Source organism: Primulina huaijiensis, chromosome 17 (assembly GCF_012295235.1).
Source record: "Primulina huaijiensis isolate GDHJ02 chromosome 17, ASM1229523v2, whole genome shotgun sequence".
NCBI lineage: Eukaryota > Viridiplantae > Streptophyta > Magnoliopsida > Lamiales > Gesneriaceae > Primulina > Primulina huaijiensis.
The window spans coordinates 3,763,528-3,783,536 of NC_133322.1; the positions used below are offsets into that span (position 1 = coordinate 3,763,528).

At 35.6% G+C, this 20,009-nt stretch overlaps 4 protein-coding genes across 7 annotated transcripts; 3 read left to right on the forward strand and 1 right to left on the reverse strand.

The window, feature by feature from the left end:
• Positions 1–201: 201 nt before the first annotated feature.
• LOC140963605 (PHD finger protein ING2-like) lies at positions 202–3,458 on the forward strand. Of its 3 annotated transcripts, none has more exons than XM_073422997.1 (8): positions 202–381; positions 561–668; positions 760–831; positions 971–1,179; positions 2,066–2,129; positions 2,566–2,822; positions 2,895–2,933; positions 3,150–3,458. In XM_073422997.1, the coding sequence occupies exons 2-8, from the start codon at positions 623–625 to the stop codon at positions 3,252–3,254; spliced, it is 792 nt and encodes a 263-aa protein (XP_073279098.1). In that variant the 5' UTR covers positions 202–381; positions 561–622; the 3' UTR covers positions 3,255–3,458. The 3 variants fall into 3 exon arrangements, with proteins under 3 accessions (XP_073279098.1, XP_073279099.1, XP_073279097.1); XM_073422998.1 differs by having other exon boundaries at positions 205–381; positions 573–668; XM_073422996.1 differs by having other exon boundaries at positions 205–381; positions 579–668.
• A 780-nt stretch (positions 3,459–4,238) lies between these two features.
• On the forward strand, positions 4,239–5,945 carry LOC140963416 (uncharacterized). 2 transcript variants are annotated; one of them, XM_073422732.1, is made up of 3 exons: positions 4,245–4,385; positions 4,470–5,223; positions 5,596–5,945. In XM_073422732.1, the coding sequence occupies exons 2-3, from the start codon at positions 4,596–4,598 to the stop codon at positions 5,805–5,807; spliced, it is 840 nt and encodes a 279-aa protein (XP_073278833.1). In that variant the 5' UTR covers positions 4,245–4,385; positions 4,470–4,595; the 3' UTR covers positions 5,808–5,945. The 2 variants fall into 2 exon arrangements, with proteins under 2 accessions (XP_073278832.1, XP_073278833.1); XM_073422731.1 differs by having other exon boundaries at positions 4,239–5,223.
• Positions 5,946–5,963: 18 nt separating this feature from the next.
• LOC140963415 (uncharacterized) lies at positions 5,964–12,472 on the reverse strand. The gene is made up of 8 exons (XM_073422729.1): positions 11,913–12,472; positions 10,907–11,266; positions 10,569–10,828; positions 9,930–10,071; positions 9,391–9,762; positions 9,143–9,274; positions 8,506–8,634; positions 5,964–8,394 (listed from the first exon to the last, which is right to left on the reverse strand). Exons 1-8 carry the CDS (start codon positions 12,090–12,092, stop codon positions 6,337–6,339), a joined length of 3,633 nt encoding a protein of 1,210 aa, XP_073278830.1. The 5' UTR covers positions 12,093–12,472; the 3' UTR covers positions 5,964–6,336.
• A 535-nt stretch (positions 12,473–13,007) lies between these two features.
• On the forward strand, positions 13,008–13,884 carry LOC140962430 (uncharacterized). The gene has a single exon (XM_073421319.1). The coding sequence runs from the start codon at positions 13,073–13,075 to the stop codon at positions 13,661–13,663; it is 591 nt and encodes a 196-aa protein (XP_073277420.1). The 5' UTR covers positions 13,008–13,072; the 3' UTR covers positions 13,664–13,884.
• The last annotated feature ends 6,125 nt before the right edge of the window (positions 13,885–20,009 follow it).

Here is a 20,009-nt window from a genome sequence, read left to right on the forward strand (position 1 = left end):
AGATTTTAATGATTCTTTTTTGTGAAGCCTCTTTGGCTACCTCTAAAAAAATAATAGAATTTATTTTAATCATTTTCGTAATGTAGGGTATTTTAGTCCTTTTAAGATAGTAAATATTTTTTTAATACAAAGCACCGCGGTTAAAAATCCCGGTTCCTCTAATAAATGACGTAATTAATAAAATATTTAAGAATAATTATTTTTACTAAAATCCCAAATCAATTTTGGCACATGCGTTCTGGCGCTAGCTTCCAAGCCCTAGAAATCAAACGTCCCACCGAATATCCTGCAACTCCGGCAGTTGATTCCTCGTCCTCCTGCTTGCGAAAGTCTCCAACTTCGAAGCCCCAGGTGGTAGATGAATCAAGATCAGATTTCGAAGTAATTGTCTTATTTTTATAATATTTTGCTGTAATTTTCAAATAAGAAAATTCCTAGCTTTATGTTAAGTGAAATTTAAAACACGTGTAGCTCAATTGTCATCTCGGAAGTTTAAAATTTGGTCAAGTTCTATATTTGTCTAGATGATCTCCATTCTCTTTGTTTCTGCCTCATTTCAGTGTGTTGTTAAGCTGCAGAAGAAGCGATTTGGTTAGCTATCGAAACAATCTTTTTTGAAGAGATGGCTATTGCGAGGACGGGAGTTTTTGTAGACGACTATGTAGAGTGTGAGCTTTTCATTGCTATATAATTTCAGTGTTGATTAAACTATAGCGGGTGATATTGATTACTGGTCGTATTTTGGGTATGTAATGAAAGATTCTAGCACACTCCCGGGGGAGTTGCAGAGACTTCTGAACACCATTCGAGAACTTGATGAGCGCTCCCAAGGTTTAGCCGCTATTATCTGATGTAGTATTTGTTACTGTTTGCTTTCTTTTGCATGATCGATTGTTAATGTTGCTGTACTCAAGCTATTGATATGAAAAATGACTAACGTTTCCCCTGCATCTGAATGTTCTTAATCAAGCTATGATAAATCACACAAGGCAACAGACCAAGTACTCTCTGGGGTTGGCATCCCAGGTGAACTCTATGTGGAGGAAAAACAAGGAGGTGGAAGAGGAGGATGAGGATGAGATGTTTGAAAAGCTTCGAAAGGAGATTGAGGCGAACCAGGACAACGCCCTCAGCCTCTGTACGGAGAAGGTTTTACTGGCCCGGCAAGCTCATGACCTTGTAAGCCCTTCGATATATCTTTGCTGTTGTTGCATTGATTACTAGTATCATGCGGAAGGTTTCTTTGCCTTTCATTTTATAATCATCTGCGTTCAATATTTTAATTGACTTGCAAAGTAGTTGTGTCTGAATCTGTTCTTTTATCCTGTCAGCTGAAATATTTCACCTTTGCTTTTGATGATAACAAACCTTTTAGCTCAGTTAATGATGCTTGTTAAGTGTTTTGTCTGTTCGGCAAGGTCGGTTCTATGGATTATGCATTTTACTCTTACACACCGATTATTTACTCTTCCATACTGATTACCCAAAGATTTCATACTGAATTTAGAAATGGCCTGATCCAATTCCAATGCCTTCCCCCCTCCCCCACAAGTCCTGTTGTTGTTGATATGTCTTCTTTTGAATGTATAAATGTGGTGGTTGAAATCTTAAGTCTGGCTGCTTGTTCAGAAGTCCCCAATTTTTGTTCTGCTTGGTAGATAATGAGTTTATAGTTCAACTGCAACCTTAAATCGGTCATTTGATTTTTTATTTTCTCAGGGAGGAGGATGTTACTTATAAATGAATTGAACTTGCTCAGAAAACATTTGAGAAGTGTTCGATGTTTAACTGCATTTTTCGGTTGACACTGCTTGTACATTAAAGTAACTTTTCAACAAGCTTTGGCAGTTTTGCTCGGAATTTCCTTTTGTCACTTCTATATGTTTTTCTACACTTTGTCTTGTTCCCATGTTTGGACACTGTGGAAAGAGATATGCTTTTCTTTGGCTTCTTGTTATTTTGTTTTGTGTGGTGAAGTAAGGAAGGATTTAGCGTGCTATCTTTTGTGGCCATGTCTATATATTAGGGAAGGTGATAATTTTGATTCTTTGCGACTATCCATCAGATTGACAGCCACATAAAACGTCTTGATGAGGATCTGAACAACTTTGCGGAAGATCTTAAACAAGGTACTCCTAGGGAGTTTTATATTGTGTGTTTCTAGTTTGGAAAACGGCTAGATAATTATTTTTCTAGTAAATTTAGTTGGGGCCCTTTGGCTTGTAAAAGTTCGGCAAGTTCTTTATCGTGGATTTCCAAGATCCCATGATATTTTTTGTTGTGAATTTCTAGGTTTGACAAGTTCTTTGATGCGGATTTTAATATATTGTGTTGCTTGGAAAACAGCTAGATAATCACATTTTTAATAAATGGTCTAGAAAGTATTTTTTTGAATGCTTATTTCCCAATGGTAATGCCAACCCTCTATGGACCAACAAATTGCGTGGCTTATGTTTTGCTGTGTGTGTACAGTTTCTGGGCCTAACAAGGTGGGTGTGAGCTCTAGTATAGCCTGCCAAAATGGTTGTAATTGATGATGGATCATGTCCATGATAATTTTTGCAGAAGGTAAAATAGCACCAGATGAATTGGCTGTGCTTCCTCCATTGCCTTTAGTTCCTAAAAATGAGAAGCGTAGGTCACTCTACGGAACTCCTCAATCAAAAAGGATTGATTACAGGGAAAAGGATTGGGACAGGGAGCGCAATAGAGATTTGGAGCTCATGCCACCTCCTGGGAGCCTTAAGAAAGAATTTGCTTCTCCGGTTGAGCTTGATCAACCCATTGATCCAAATGAACCTACTTACTGTGTTTGTCATCAGGTCCTGACTTCTGTTTCCCCAATTTCTAGTTTGAGTCCGCGGCTTCAGAATTAACACATTGTTGTTGTACAGGTTTCTTTTGGTGATATGATTGCTTGTGACAATGAAAATGTAAGTTCATTTTCCCTTTTTTTTCTCTCTTCCCTGAACTTGAACAAAAATGTCTTTATTTGTTCCTGGTTGCATCATTTAATTTTCAAAATAGGTATAAGAACTCTTGAATGGTTGACAGAAGAGGTTGGCAGCTTCCAGCAATCGTTGCTACATTTCTGATATTTTCTTTTGGTGTAATTTACTGAGATGGAATTGCTTTGATTTTGTTGACAGTGCCAAGGGGGTGAATGGTTTCATTACGCCTGCGTGGGCCTCACTCCTGAGACGAGATTTAAAGGGAAGTGGTTCTGCCCAACCTGCAGGCTATTACCACACTGAAGTTATTTCATTGTTAACTGCTGTTTGCTGGTGTCATAAAGGGATTGTCTTCCTCGTACAAAATTGTTGATAGAAAGCTCAAAGGTTTTATTTTCTCTGAAGAAAAACTCATTCTAATATCTTGTATACCAACAAGAACAATTTCTTGAAATCCTGTAGATTTTTATCCAAAATTTCTTTGAACAACTTGATTTTAATTTTTTTAGAACTTTGTTCTGATAAAAAAAATGGGATGTATGAATAAATATATAATTTTAGAAAGTAAAAAATTAATAGATCAACAAGATTATTTTTCACACTATTAAATTAAGTATTTATTTTATTTATATTAAATAAATTAAGTTCAAAGAAAAAAATAAATAAAATTTGTTGCTGATTCTTATTGAAATTTCATTATTATATACCTAGTGATAGTGACTTACTTTTAAACAATTTTGGTTAATATTATTTTTATCGTAAGATAAATAACCTTTTACGCTTGTAGTAACACAAATTCGAACGCTATTCACTTGAATGCAAAATAAAAATTATGTTTATGTATCTATGTAGCAATAAAATATTTGGCCAATTTAGTCATGAAATTTAAAATGTAATCAAGAGTTTATTTAAAATTAAAATAGGTAATTTCAGGAAAAATTTGCTAGTTTTTTGCAAATTGGATTTCTGGTTCAAAATAAGAATGGATTTTTATAGGAAAAATAAGAATGGATTTTTATAGGAAAAATAATAATAATAATGTCATGGATTTTAGTTGGAAATTAGTCTAAAATGTTTGTGCGTTTAAGTCTGATAAATGGTTTAAAAGTCTGTCCTACAGCGTTCTATTAGTTATTGGGCTTGAAGACCCGTGGGTTCGTTTTTTTGGACCAAATAAGGCCCAAAACTACCCAAGTTGGGCCTTAACCAATTCAGTCAACACTATGGGTTTTAACTTTATTGTTTCTCAAAACATCACCCGACTTTTCAAGGATCTAACGAACTTTAGAGAGATCGCGTTAATCACAGCACGACATACATTTATTTGTATGTCCTTGCTTCGCTCCTGCAAATCCTCGAGGATAATAATCACAGCTTCTTCTTTCCATCGCTCTTCCAACGCTGCATAATTGTCAATCTTTCAGTTATCAACTGGTAAGATTCTTGGTCTGTTAGGATTTTTTTTTCAACTCTATGTTCTGTGGCTGATTGATGTAAAAGTCTGATATTGAATGACAGTATTCAGAGCAGGACAGTGGGATTTTAGTAATCTTGGTTCTATTTTATCTGGGTTTTGTTCCTTCGGTGTAATTTCAAGAAATAAATTTTACGTTGTATAACTCTTTTTTTAAAGATTTGATTTTTATGTGCTCTATGTTTTCAATCTCTTCATTTCTTCCACTTAAGCCACCCTCCCATGTAGTAACCTCTTATCGCCAGTTTCGGCCTCTTGGTAATGTGGATGGCTATCATTACTCACACTTTTGTCACCAGCCTTCCCATGAAACTCGATCTCCTCTCGTTTCTCTCAATTCTGCACGTTCACATCGATGGTCCGTTAGCGGGACAATTTCTTCAAACGAGGGGACGGTTTCCGTGGTGCAATTTGAAGATTTTGTAGAGAAGGATTGGTCATTTCTTGACACAGACTACCCGAGTTCTGATGAAGAGCATAGACTGAAGATGGACCGAATAATCTCTGCTGGAGGCATTTCGGAAACCTCGAGGGTTCTGGTCTCCATTGGTTCTGAAGCATTTGTGGATAGAGTTGTTGATGCATCACCTGTCGAACAGTTACTTGTCGTTCATGACTCTCTTTTAACTTTGGCTTGCATCAAGGAGAAATATGACAAGGTCAAATGCTGGCAAGGTGAACTGATAAATGTACCTGAGAAGTGGGCACCTTTTGGTGTAGTATTCCTATACTTCCTCCCTGGTCTACCCTTTGATCTCGATGAGGTTCTTGGAGCTCTTGCCAAGCGTTGTTTGCCAGGTAACATTGAAGTTGCCGTAATTCTTTGGGTGTTTAGAAATTTTTATGATCATCCTGATACTTTTCCTCTTTACATTTCCGTCCTCTTGTTCTTTACTATTTCTAGTTTTGGTTGGATGTTTCAATATGCTGGTTGAATTGATCGATTTTTCATATCTCAAACTATAGCAATGGACTGGACGGAAGACTAAACAATGCCATGTTTTAGCTTGATTCTTTAAGTTGTAATTCTTGGGGCTCATTAGTCATTTCTATTCTTGTTCACTGTTTTACTCCAAGTCGTAATATGTTGTAAAACTAAGCAAGTCTTGTTCGCCTTTTGAGAGCCGATGGCTGAATTTTTATTTTGTTGTTTATTTGGATCATTTTAAGGTGCGCGAGTTGTGATAAGCCATCCACAAGGAAGGCAAGCGGTAGAAGAGCTACGACTCAAGTATCCAGATGTAGTGGTTTCCAATTTGCCAGAGGAAACGATGTTGCGAAGTGTTGCAGCTGAGCATTCATTTGAAGTGGTTGAATTTGTGGACGAACCTGCTAGATTCTACTTAGCCGTTCTGAGACTCAACACTAAGCAATACAAGTGAACATATGTACCGTTGTTATTGCATTTGATCTAGAACAGGTTTGTTTCGTGGCATTTGAACATTTGAATCTGCGTTAGTTTTGACGAACAATTTATGTCAAAAGCTACTACGCCAATCCATGTCATGTCAAATCATGAAGTAACCGTCTGCGCGATGAACCAGCGAAAGAGCGATGAAATCGTTCAAGTAATGATCAAATATTATGTCCCAACAAAAATTTTGCAGAGAGCCAAAAACAAAAAATGAAGTAAAATCACCACCAAACATAAATGGAAGTCTCTAAAACTTGCTCACGGCCTTCTTCCCATAGAGAAGGAAAAAAAAAAGAATAGCACTCCCAAGAAGATGATTATCGTACACCAATCAAAGTAGAGCACTCAAATCTTCCATCACTCTGTTCTCAGGTATGAAAAAACTGCTTTATATCGAAGCGCTCAAAGCTTCCACCATTCGATAACGAAATCAGAAAAATACCAACCTGAAGCCACTTGAATCACTCACTTCAGAGTAAAATAAAAGAATCAAAACTTCAGGAGAGTGAAAATTTTATGCCATTACTGGCTGCAAACAAGTTGTATTCTTCGATTGCATCTTTCTTATTGAAGAAACTATCACCATCAGGACATTTCACAGAAGAATCCCAAGTAGTTCCTTCTCTTAATGAAGCAGTATCGACATTAAACCCTGTCGAAAGAGCTACAGGGCCACCAAAATGGAAAAAAGAGAAACCCTGATTATCCCCCACAACCACTTTGTTAGACTTCTCATTCTGCGTGGCATCCACCACCATTGGTGGTTTTGCAGAATTCCGATCAGTTTCAGCCATACTCTCCATGTTCTGTAGCAATTCTTTCTGCTCATTTAGATTGGAAACCTTAGCATGAGCCTTTGGGCTAACACTATTAACCTGTGCGACTGGATGGAAAACGGGTATGCGAGTAGGGTTCAACAATGGGGGTGGCAGATGCTGTAAGGTTCCATACTGCATTAACCCTGCATTTCCACTCAAACCATAATCAAAAGTGTTTGGGAATAAATAGTGGTTGGTGTGAGGTAATGACATTAATCCATTGGTAGAACCAGCTGGCCAATTTAGTGAACTCGGCTGATAACAGTTAACGGGCGGGGCATGAAAGAATGCATAATGTGGAAGCACGTTTGGAGGATGAGCAGCTCCCAAACTGACATTTAATCTCCTGTTGTCATATGTGGTTGCTTCTGAAGGAAAATTTCCCAAAGAAATTGTCCTCCTGGAATCAGGTCCCTGGATCTTAGTGTCCTCCCCTCTCTCTGTGCTGTGACCTATCACAACACTGCGGCAGGCAGCGAACTCATTTTTGAAGCAACATGAACTTTCTCTCCCATCCGAGTTTTGTGAGACCTCCTTTGAATCTGATCTGGATATGGTTTCTGGATTTTGAGGGTTTGAAGAGGATGAGCTACTGTCTCCCTCACTGAGGCATGAGTAATTATCAGAGTTGGAAGAACTGATAACTGACGACTCTCGTGTTCCATGCGGAGATCCTGTCATAGGTCGTAGCTTGAGATCCTCTGCTACCGCCTCCTTTGAATATTGTAAAGGCTTTTCTATTGCATGGAACACATTTTCTGTTTCTCTGCAATTCTCAGCTATGGATCCTGTCGACCCTCTTACATCATTATAAACATGATTGTTTTGAACTGGAATAAATATCACTTCATCAGAACCAGACGCACGAGATGATTCAGGGGCTTCAATTTTGGGTGTGGATCTCAAGGTAACATCAGAGTCTGAGTTGCCTTGAATGCATTTCTTTCGTGAATTCAATGGTTCCCAAACTTTCTTAATATTAGGAGGGTTCAGGTGGCGAGATATGAACTTGCTTTTATGTCGCCCATAAATCTCAGGTATGGACTCCTGTTGAGGATACTTGTTGCTGCGGTGATATGGTTTTGATAAATCTGATGGTGACACGGACTTAATTCCATATTTTGGCTCCTGGGTTACTTTTATAACGTGAGACTCTGGCCTATTGAAACCACTAATGCTTCTTGCAGAATCGAAAACATCTACATGATTTCTAGATGCAAAACCGCTCATGATCGCCCCACTTTCCGACACTGAAGAACCATTTTTCTTATCAGACCATTTCAAACCTAATTCTGGCTGGGAATCTTTACGAAACCTCAGCTTCCTGCGAGTGTATTTAACATGGTCAGCTAGGATACAGGAGTTCCAGTCTCTCCTCTTTCCAAACTCCTCCCCAGTCACACTGTTTTCAGAGTGATTGACCATATTTGAGTAAATGTAGTCCGTAAAAAGCAGGTTATCTCGAGTATCAGGGGACAAAGGACTGACTGGTGTTCCACAGACCAAGTCACTGCTGCAAACATCGGCTTCCTCGTCAACACATTGCATTAATTCCTCTGAAATATCAGGAGTGAGTGAATCTATGCTTGATTCAGTACCAAATTTATTTTCCCACTTTTCCTTACTTCTTAACCTTTCCCTTCTTCGGAGTTTCTTCTCCTTTTCTTTAATTTTCCTGCGTTCCTTGCGTTCTTCTTCTTCACGCTTTTCCATCTCTTCTTCTTCAAGAAGTTTCATCTGCAGAATAAAAAATTGAAAGCGATCAATTATGGATCCAAATTAAGAAATTCGATTCTAATAGGAGGGCAATAGCTAGACACGACCGTGACAATATCATAGATTAAACACCTGCTTCTCTAAAGTTATAATTTCCTTGCACGCCACGTGCACGCGTTCCTCTAGTAGCTTTAAAGCAAGACATACAAAAATTCCATGTGCATTTTGTCGGGCTGTACCTTCTCTAAAAGCTTTTTCAACCTACAGAAAATGCACTGCCAAGTTAGCAAACTCTTGATAATGGACAAGCTGATTAGATGAAAAATAAATAAACCAGCCAACTAAGCACTCCATAACAACTTAACTTCATTAATTGAAGAAATTGTGTTATTTCCATATGTATACTTGTTCAATTTTTGAATTGAGTTACCGATTCATCTGTCAGGTACTTTCTTGTAGTAAAATTTTTTCACCGAGTAATTCTAAAGGAAACTTGAGAGACAAACATTTACAAAAACCTTGCCACAGTCTTGAGTGAATGATACATGTGATAAAGCACATGTCATCATACAAAATTCGACGTTAATTACACAGAACAAAAAATATTTATTTAAAAAATTAATATGGTGAAAACAATGGAGTCCCAGGATCCCCATTTCATGTATAAGAATGACAAATTAAATGACAGCAGAATTTTCAATAGGTAGGTTACTGCTAGTGAACTTAAAAGCTGCCGCTATCTAGGGAGGGAAGAAGAAAAGAAACATGCCTGTTCCTTGAAAATGACAGTTGCAGCATCTAAGAGAAATTCTCGAGCTAGCTCAGGACTCTTCGCATGTTTCTGGGGTCGGGAACAATCACTATCAAGCTCATTTCCATCCTTGTCCTCTGAGTCATCATCCTGGAAATCACAAAAATAAAATACGAATATAATGAGAACAAACAGACAGGAAAGGAACCAAAAACAGACATTTGGAGCATATATTCCTAAAAGAACAAATCTGACGTTTGGTTTACCTCGTCTTCCTCAGCCTCCTCTGCATGTTCAAAGAACCTTCTGATGCTTTCCCCTCTTTTCATTGTAACAAATCCATCACCAACCACAAGCCTGCAATGAACGCATTGATGCCCACACAAAGCATGAGCTTTCACACATAATTCATTGCAGCGTCCATCCTTCTTCCAAGCACGCAGGGTTATGTAGCAGGCATTCAAACCACTCAAATCTAGACCAGTCACTTGAACCTTTCCACTCAAGCCAACATTTTCAAACTCCAAAATATCAGATTTCCCTTCTCCAGTTCCAATAGCCCATTCAAAGTGATGAAATGCCCCAAAAGAATCTAAAAATGTTTGATGCCAGTCAGCTTGAACTGTATCAAAAGTTACCTGATGATTGAGACAGCATACACATTATGATTCTAGAAATATAGTTGCCAACCATAACTTGAATTCAAAATTACACTTGAATCGAATAATCAATGCAGTTATCATGACACAAAAACTGTATGTACAAAGAGGGAGTATAAAACAGCAACACAGTCCAAATCGTACACCTCATATTGGAAGGCTGTGTCTGCGGCACAAAACCAACTTGTGCAACGAGGTTCCATTCGAATGCGCTTGAGTTCCTTCAGCTCCTTGAACTCTCGTATAACATTTCTCCTGCAATCTCTGCAAAACCTTTTACGGTAAAACCTGAAAAAAAGAAGTTTATAAACCTCTTTTAGCATAAAAGTGATCACCCAAAATGCGTTCTATCTTTGTGATCATGAAGACCAGAATATATGGACTCTTATCATCTGCTACATACTGAAGTTTTAATAGTCATTACGCAACCAGTTAACAAGATAAGCACTCTATGTCAAACAAAAGCTAACGATACACTATGTTTTCCATCTATAAGGTTACTCGCCAATGAAATGAATTTCCTGCGTGAATGCACATGATATGCCTGAATTAGCATATTCAATTTCAAATAATAACTTCTAGTTATAACAAAAATAATTCAACCAATGAGGGTAAAAGGATTATATATATATATATATATATATAAAAAGAACACAGTCCAAGCAAGTAAATAGCTTTCAATTTTCAAGGAATGTAGATAACATGACTCCTTGTAGAGCTCTGCATGAGTCACAGATAGACATCTCGAGATAGCAAAATTGTCAAATTGTCATAGAATGACACACCTATACATAAGTCTTTCAACAAAATCATCTTCTTTCATCCTCAGAAGAGATTGTTGAGTCTCTTCTCCAAGGGCGGTCCAGAAATCTGCCAATGTCTCCACAGACAATCTGGCAGTGTGAAGAGCACATGTTTCTCTTATTCCATGCACTCTACCATATCCTGCCACTCCTTGGCTTATCCAGCCTCGACCACTACCCCCACATGCATCAGGATAAAGCAATTCACGTTCCCTTTCCCTTGCACGAGCACTGTCAAACACCTGATGCAAATCAAAGAAATTTAATGATATTCCCTGAAGGAATAATACATAAAATCACAGCATAGAAATAAAATTTACATTTTGGAGCCCCTTGAAAGATTTTGAACAAAGATAGCAACTCAACAGTGTGAGTGTTCCATCTTTAGCTGTGGTTAATCCACCCCATGGATGGACGGATGGATCTAGAGAATCAGCGCGGCAGCCATTGGCAATACATAAGTCATCATCATTTTGATTGTCTGTGACTTTTACACAGCACTGTCCACCAGATGCAACCTGCTTTAGTGACTTTCCATACATGACAATTTGAAGAAAACCTTCAAGTAGCATCCCGTTGCATCTGGAGCAATACATTTTCTTACGGGCATGCTCAAATAATGTCTGCTTGTCTATCCTCATAAGTTTCTGACGAGCTTGTAGCGTCAGCTCACACCAAAACTGCAAACAACAAAGAATATTGTCTATGGCTATTTGAGTTACTTGTAACTTAGCCAACAAGTAGCAATAATAATAAAAGGAGAAAGGTGTACACGAATAATCCCAGAACCACGAGACTTGATAGTTTATTTATGCACTAGTCACCCAACAACATAACAGAGGTACGAAATGGGAACCAAGCACATGAATAAATTTACCAATAATAGTGCAGATAAATATATAACATAATTACAAACATGGGCAATTTTCGGAGAACCTATGGAGCTTTCTTACATTATTCTGCAGGAATCAAAGATATATTTAAATATCAAAAGGGGATGCAATCCAAATGATGACCCGACAAATACGGAAGTTAATTGCTTTGCCATAGTGCACAATCAATCTAAAAACTTTCGAAAACAATTGTGAACTAAATAAACAGCATACATACATGTATATCTAATTCCCAAACATAATATGGATCCATACCAACACTATCAATACACTTCCAGAAAACTTGCTATCCTAAGAGATTAACTTTACAATTCAAAGAAAAAGATCCAAATCGAATCAATCCATCAAATTAAAAAAAACCACCCATAAACCCATGTTACTTCAGTATTTCTAAAATGTCAGCAAAATTAAAATTAAAAGCAAACACATATACCTTCTGTAGCTGGTTGTAGCTCACGTCATCGCTATGCTTCAACCAGAATCCATCATCAGAACCTGACGATCCATTGCATGAATGAAACGGAACCATTCCATTCCCCACCAATGGATTCTGACAATCACTATCGATACTATCTTCAGTGATATTATTAATCCTCTGCGCTATTCCTGGCATTTTCCCCTAATTTCAGTTCTTCATCAGCTCAGAAGAACTCGCCTCCGATCACCATCCGTCCGAATCAAAATTATCCAGTTAACCAATAACGCAGATTAAATGATACGTCACCGCTTGATTATTCGTCATACACAGATCGAAAACAAGCTAAATTGCAGATCAAAAACAACAAATGACCGAAAATAATATCGCAGAAATGGAATATATATCAATAAAAAAATAATAGAAGAGCTATACGTGTACGCACACGTGTGAATCAGATTTAGTAGTTGAAATGAGATCAAAATTTGAAGGTTAATTCTGAGGAGAGATCGAGATGGATTGGGAAATGGGGTTGGGAGATAGAGAGGTTGCGGAGATGAGATTTGATTCTCGAATGCTTGCCGTTCTACACGCATATATATAATTATAAATATTTTATTTATTCTGATAAATAATATTGTTATTCATAAATAATTTATACGACAAATATCCAACCGACCCAATTCATAAAAAATATTATTTTTGATAATAAAAATATTGATTTTAACTTTATACATAAATCCTGTTAAAAAAAACTTTATATATAAATCAAGATGATCCGTCACAAAAATATATCCATGATATCGTATCATAATAAACATAATCTCTATCTAATAAATATCATATAATTATTTTTAATTTTTTTTATCTCTTTCACCCATAAATAATTGAGTTGGTCTCGTGTGATGATCTCAAAGATCAATATCTATGAGATTCGTTCTATGCTATTTTTCATTAGTTTGTGAAAAGATATTGTTTGAGTTTTTGGGATTCTAAAATTATTAAAATTTATATTATTTTTTCAAAGAAATTAAATTAAAAAATGTGATTATTTCGATTTTTCATGGAATTAGACTGCAGTAATTAAATTAAATTCCCACTCGACCAAAAAGGTTAATAAATATGAACCGTGACCAAATCGTGGGCAGAATCTCTTCTCTGATCTCTGAAGATTCCCAATGGCGTCGACTCTATTCTCCACCTTCAGATACTCCGACAGCCTCACGGTGGTCGGGATCTCCGTCTGCACCGCACTTGTATGCGAAGCCATCTCATGGCTACTCATCTACCGTACTTCCTCCTACAAATCCCTCAAATCCACGATAGACAAAGCGTCCAAGAAACTCGAGACTATGAAGACATCCGACGCCACTTCGGTACCCTCGAATCTCATCAAAAAGTCATCCAGAACCAAGAAAATCGACCGGGTCGAGACATCATTGAAGGAATCGAGCCGAGATTTGTCCTTGTTCAAGTTCAAATCGGGCGCGGTCGTGGCCATGGTCTTGTTCATGGTTTTCGGGTTATTGAACAGTTTGTTCGAGGGCAAAGCTGTGGCCAAAATCCCTTTTACCCCGATAAAATTGGTGCAGAAGATGAGTCATAGGGGGTTGTTGGGGGATGACATGACGGATTGTTCGATGGCGTTTCTGTATCTGCTGTGTTCGATCAGCATAAGGACGAATCTGCAGAAGTTTTTGGGCTTTTCTCCGCCGCGAGGGGCTGCTGGCGCTGGACTTTTCCCCATGCCCGATCCCAAATCGAGCTGAGTAATGGATTGATTGATTCACGCGTTTGGGTAATTATTTATTTTCTCTCTTTGCAAGGGATTATGATTAGACGAGGTCGTTAGAAGGATTGATTAATAATTGGAACTATATATTTAATTGTTGGGATTTTCAATCTAGTAGTTTCGATTTACAAACAAATTGTCAACATTATTCATATGTATGTGGAAAATTCATACATATTCATCCGTTTGTTTATGTTATTTAACAGTTTAATGATTCTAGCATGACTACCTCGTTATTGATATGAATGCAAAATAATGGGATTTGAGCTGCCACTAGTATTTGATTTCATAACTGTGGATTGAACCACCTGAGCTGGTATCAAAGCCATATTAATGCTGATGCATAGAGTTGTAGCTGTGCTGTTGGGGCTACAATATGAGATTCAACATATTTGCATCATCTCACGTTTGACTTACAATAATCAGAGCCTTATCATTGACGGTATTACCTCATCCTTCATCATCTTCATCTCATCCTTCGTCATCTGGCCCCACGAGCCTAACGGTAGAACCAGTCTTGGGGCTGGTCGCCACTGCACGAGGGTGTACATGGGTCGGGTGAGGACTTCCCTAGTAACTGTCGTTGGTTAGCGACAAGAGATGTTATGATTTTAATATGTGATGTGTTGATTTAATTCGCTTTCCACTCAGACATAAAGCTGTTATAAACATCTCTATGATAGTTTGAGCTCTGTAAGATGTGTTTAGCGCATTGAATAGATGGGGGGAATACGACCAAACTTTATTCATAGCCAAAAAGAAGGATGAATTCCCTTTTCCCTTTATTTTCTGTGCTGTTGAGCCATTGCCAGGCAATGGTAAATACATATGCTACAACTGTTCCATTAACATATACGAGCAGTCGACAATTTAACAATGTCAATGTGGAAAGTCTTATGAGCTCGGGCGGTTGCGTAACCTGTGTCAGATGGGATTGACAATAAAATCTCATTGGCAGTCAATGCGAGTACTTGTGTAGAATGTAATGCGAGTACTTGTGTAGAATGTAGGATATTTGGAACGAGGATGCCTAGTTTTCTTGACGATGTCTTGCTCAACATTTTGCATTTACTTGTCTTTTATTGGTCAGTGTTTGCTATTTTATTGGTTTTGATCATCGGTGAAATGTCCTTGTCTATTAAATTTCCGTTTTACTGCAATTTTATGGCTCGTTGAGCCAAGTGATGGTACTATTGTCTTATAACATCGAGTTCGAGTAATATATTGCAAAGAATATGAATAATGCAATTTCAGTTTTATTTATTTAAGGAAACAACAGTTTAAAAGATATACGATCTGGCTTGGCTTGGCTTGGCTTGTGCTCGATTGAAGCACATTCCTTTCATAGCCATATGCCAAACCAAATGTTTATGATCACACAAAAAAATCGTTTTTTAGATGATTTTAAACAAGAAGCAATATATTTTTTGGTCCAGTAAAAGTTTTACTTTTATGTCATCCATGAAAAAGTTTTATTTTTATGTCAAAATTATTACTTATTATTGTAAATATATGCAGGACCGACCCGTCTCATGTATACAAATCCATGAGACTGTTTCACAATAGACCTATTAATTGAGTTTTGGTTCATTAAGGTGTTAAAGTTTGCTTTTGGTACTCTGACTTTTAATTTTTAGTTCAGTTGTTTACTTGATATCTCACAAATTAACAATTTCAATTGCACATCATTATTTTTCAGTGTCACATTAATAATTGAACCAAAATATCTGAAACACACACCAACAATTTTCAATATTATATGAACAATTCTCAGTATCATGTCTGTATTTTTCGATATCACATCAATAATTGGATCAAGTTTACTTGTTTAATTTTGAGTTTTACAAAAACTTTTGTGAGACGTTAGCATGAGTCAATTTTATGAGACAAATATCTTATTTGGGTCACCTATGAAATTTTTTTGCTTTTTATGTCAAAAGTATTACTTATTATTGTAAATATCGGTATTATTGACTCATCACACGGATAAAGATCTATGAGACAGCTTCACAAGAGACCTATTATTTGAGTTTTGGTTCATTAATGTGTTAAAGTTTGATTTTGATATTCAGACTTTTAATTTTTGGTTATTTTAGTTCAAATGTTGACTTAACATCTGACAAATCAACAATTTCAATTACATATTATCATTTTTCAGTGTAACATTACCAATTGAATCAAAATATCTGAAACACAAGCCAACAATTTTCTATATTACATCAGTAATTTTCGATATCATATCTGCATTTTTCGAGATCACATAAATAATTAGACTAATTAATAAAAAAAATCATTTACCCTTTTAATGTTAAAAACATATAGTTTGTGTTCAACACTGTCGCTCATGTAAGCAATGTAATATTCATCGACAATTCATCCCCTTACACATGTGGGTTTGGGTATTGAACGTGAAATGATTGGCTACGAGACTGACTTTTATATGAGAGAAGGAAACTAATCCTTATAAAATATGTTCTGTTGATGATTTATGAGTTTTTTTTTCAAAAAAATTATTTAAGTGTTAGCATCCATGTATATAGGGATCCCAAAAAATCAAGTTTGAGTTTGAAGTTTTCGGATTCGGGTCAGATCGGATTAGACCAAATAGCTGACCGAGGCAACCCAAAATTTTAATTTTTTTTAAATATAATTAATAAATATTGCTTACATTTTTATATATTGTAATTCTGAAAAAATATTTATTGTATATTTATATCATAAATTTTCATAATGTAATATTTATTTTGTATATTTTTTAAACAATTGTTTATTTAATTTAGTGAATATACTTTATTTTTCTATAATTAGATTTTTTAAATTTAAATCATATATATAAGAGAGATTTTGTTATTTTGTGTTTAAATTAAAATATTATTATTTTTTTGAATTTTATTTAATTTTTTAAAAAAATAAAAAAAAAATCGAGTTAGTCGGTGGGTTTGATTAGTCAGATTCGTGTTCGGGTTGGGAGTTTTTGTGTTGGATCGGATTCGAGTCGTGTTCGGGTTGAACAATTTTTAAATAATAAATAGTACTATGCACTAATCCGACCCACCCGAATTAACACCCCTATTTGCATAATAATTATTACACTACTCGTATTCTTATGGTAAAAACATAATAAAATAAAAGTTCAAATATAAAAATTAGATGGAGGAAAAAATTACTCAAACATAAATATTATAATTTATGTAATAATCATTATACATATATTTTAGAATATAATTTAATATATATAAACGCGTCGGTTATGAAAGACGATCATTAATATATGCATTCTCTTGTATTGTAAAAATCGTATTATATCTGTATTTTTGTGTCCGAATCTATGCATCATAGCTATTGATATTACTACATATTTATGGGTTAAAGCAAAACTTTTATATTAATTATGGGAACTTAAGGTCAAGAATCACAATAATATATTGGGTATGTATCCATAATCTCAACAAATACAATTTACCATGTTTGCTTTTAATGCACTTCATTCTTATATACAAGAATCAGATTTTGTTCGCACAAACATGCATACATCTTTACTATATATATTATTAGACAAAAATTCATATGAAACTGTCTCACAAAATTGACAAATAAGATGAATATTTGATACGAACCGACCAAAAAATAAAAAGTTATTCATTTTTTATATTAAAAATATTAGTTTTGGATCAAGTTGACCCGTCTAAATCCGTGAAAACGTATTACAAATAACCTATTAATAATAATAATATTATTATTATTACTACTTGAGTACTTCATACTAACTAATTTGGCATGTCAATGTGACACCAATTTTTATTTTTAACAGTTTTATTCTTGCATATTAATATTTGCATAGAAACTCGTGTGAGACGGTCTCAAAGTTCAATTTTATAAAACGGATCTTCAAACCAACCCAAATCGTGGAAAAAAAATATTATTTTTTATGTTAAAAAATATTATTTTTTACTTTACATATAAATTGGGTTGATTAATCTCACGAAAATAGATTTTGAGAGTGTCTCGCAAAAGACACACTCTAATATTTATTATGTAACTTCGATCAAGTGACTTATCAATAATATTTGTACCTCTCTCTGACTTCTAATTTCTTCTCCAACTTTAGCTCATCTCTCTTATAATTTATTTTTGAAAAAATATTTCTTATTCAAATAATTAAATTTTGTGAATACATGAAAATCACGTGCGAACAGTGTCTGTACAAAAATATGTGAAACGATCTCACAGGTCGTATTTTGTGAGACGAATATCTTATTTGAATCATACATTAAAAATTATTATTTTTTATGCTAAGAGTATTACTTTTTATTGTGAATATCGATAGGATTGACACGTCTCACAGATAAAGATTCGTGAGACCGTCTCACAAGACACCTACTTGACGAATATTGGTGGGCCACGGAAACTAAATTTCCTTAATTTGGTTTATATTAGAGGGATCATAAAGTGAGATGTAAAATCCATTCGCAAAAACTTGTGTGAGACGGTCTCACGGGTCATATTTGTGAGACAGATCTCTTATTTGGATCATCCATGAAAAAGTATTACTTTTTATGCTAAGATTATTACTTTATATTGTGAATATGGGTAGAGTTGACCCGTCTCATATATTAAGATCCGTGAGACGGTCTTTCACGACACCTACTCAAATCCATTTTAGAAGTTATTAGAATCTAAGAAAGATGCACGCAGTTACACACAAACCCAAACAAGTTTCCTGTAATCTGATTTTCCGAATCTAATAACATGTCACTTTTTCTAAAGAAGGAAGAAATATTATGTAATAACACAATAAAATTCCCTTATTCATAAAACAAGACTCGTCAAAATTACAAATTTAGTTTTACAACCTGATTAATCAATTATAATATTATATCTTATGATTTTTGTTTTTTTTTAATGTATTATATATTTATAACTGTGAGGTGGGATTAACAAAAGCTAGCTTCTTTAATTTGTTAAATATGATCAAAGTGGTTGCCATAATTCAAGAAAATCAATGTTTTATTACATAACTGAATGAAATTTTAGGCATCAACTCTGCATATTACAAATGCTGATTTTATCAATGTAATCCATTCAACACTGACCAGCAATATATTATATATATATAAAAGGAATTTTCAAATAAAAGAATTACATATAATATTATTTGAACTTCTTTTTTCCTTTTGAATCTGAACCAATTAAGTGCTTTATTCGTCTCTTCCTCTTACGTGTCTGGTGAAGAAAAGCCTACATTGCATGCAGATTGAACAAAATCTCATCTCATAAATACCATGAAATTACTGTAACTCAACAAGAAATAATCTCTTTTGCTTTTGCTGATTTTCTTACGGAGGAAAGGGAGAAAATTTAAAAAGATGAAAAGGGAAGAAACCCCAGATGATCAAAAAGTAAACATGTGTGATGACATTGTCGTGATGTTTTTTTCTCTTTTTTGCATGTGTGTGTCTGTATGTGTATGTATATAGATATATATATATATATGAAGAAACGGGCCAATTTTTTTTATATAAATAAAACACAAAATCATATATTTTTCACCTGCCTGCTTCGCAACCACCTCCTCTTCATTTGTTTCCTCATGAATACCCTCTTTTAATTATTTTGTTCTCATTCTCCTACCTCACTCACTATGTACGTAAAAACATCGGAAATATATACATAAATATTTGCATGCCCCCTCATCTGCCGAACGAAATGGTTAAGAAACGAAAAGAAAGCGACGGCTTGGTGTGTGCTGATAGAGAAGAAATATTGAAGCTGACGCAAATGGTTAAGTCATGGGAGTTCACTTGTTCATTCTGCTTCAAGAAATTCGCATCAGCCCAAGCCATGGGAGGGCACCAGAATGCACACAGGAGCGAGCGTTTGGAAGAGAAGAGGCTGTTTGTGAGGGATCCAATTGGGTACAGAAAGCGTGCATATGTTCGAGCCCTGAAATCCTTGAAACCCGATTCCCCGAAAATAGTGATCGAGGCTTCTCCAAATCCCAGTACTCTCAATCTGCATGCAGCAACCAAAATGGTTAAACATGAGCTTTCCAACGTTAACTTCCAACCCAAGATGATCAGGAACCAGAATATTCCAAAACCTTTGCTCTTTTCATCCAAGCTTGAAAATGGTAATAATAATAATATGGAAACATGTCCTAATTGTGTTGCGATGAATTTCTTGCCACCAAAGGAACTCAGTCTTGCGGAGAGTGTTGGGATCCATGCAGAGGAAAGTCAGAATGGCAAGGCAGCATGCATCCAGTTCAGTTTAGAGAAGCCGGATTTGACTCTCAAGCTTTAGATATCATGATTATATATATA

Coding starts and splice junctions, on each gene's coding strand:
- LOC140963605 (XM_073422997.1), top strand. CDS start 623: ATGGCTATTGCGAGGACGGGAGTTTTTGTAGACGACTATGTAGAGT. Junction 2,823..2,894: donor CTTACTGTGTTTGTCATCAG/GTCCTGACTTCT, acceptor GTTGTTGTACAG/GTTTCTTTTGGTGATATGAT. Junction 2,934..3,149: donor TTGCTTGTGACAATGAAAAT/GTAAGTTCATTT, acceptor TTTTGTTGACAG/TGCCAAGGGGGTGAATGGTT.
- LOC140963416 (XM_073422731.1), top strand. CDS start 4,596: ATGTGCTCTATGTTTTCAATCTCTTCATTTCTTCCACTTAAGCCACCC. Junction 5,224..5,595: donor TGCCAAGCGTTGTTTGCCAG/GTAACATTGAAG, acceptor GATCATTTTAAG/GTGCGCGAGTTGTGATAAGC.
- LOC140963415 (XM_073422729.1), bottom strand. CDS start 12,092: ATGCCAGGAATAGCGCAGAGGATTAATAATATCACTGAAGATAGTATC. Junction 10,072..10,568: donor GTTGAAAGACTTATGTATAG/GTGTGTCATTCT, acceptor TCTTTTTTTCAG/GTTTTACCGTAAAAGGTTTT. Junction 9,275..9,390: donor AGGAGGCTGAGGAAGACGAG/GTAAACCAAACG, acceptor TGTGATTTCCAG/GATGATGACTCAGAGGACAA.
- LOC140962430 (XM_073421319.1), top strand. CDS start 13,073: ATGGCGTCGACTCTATTCTCCACCTTCAGATACTCCGACAGCCTCACG.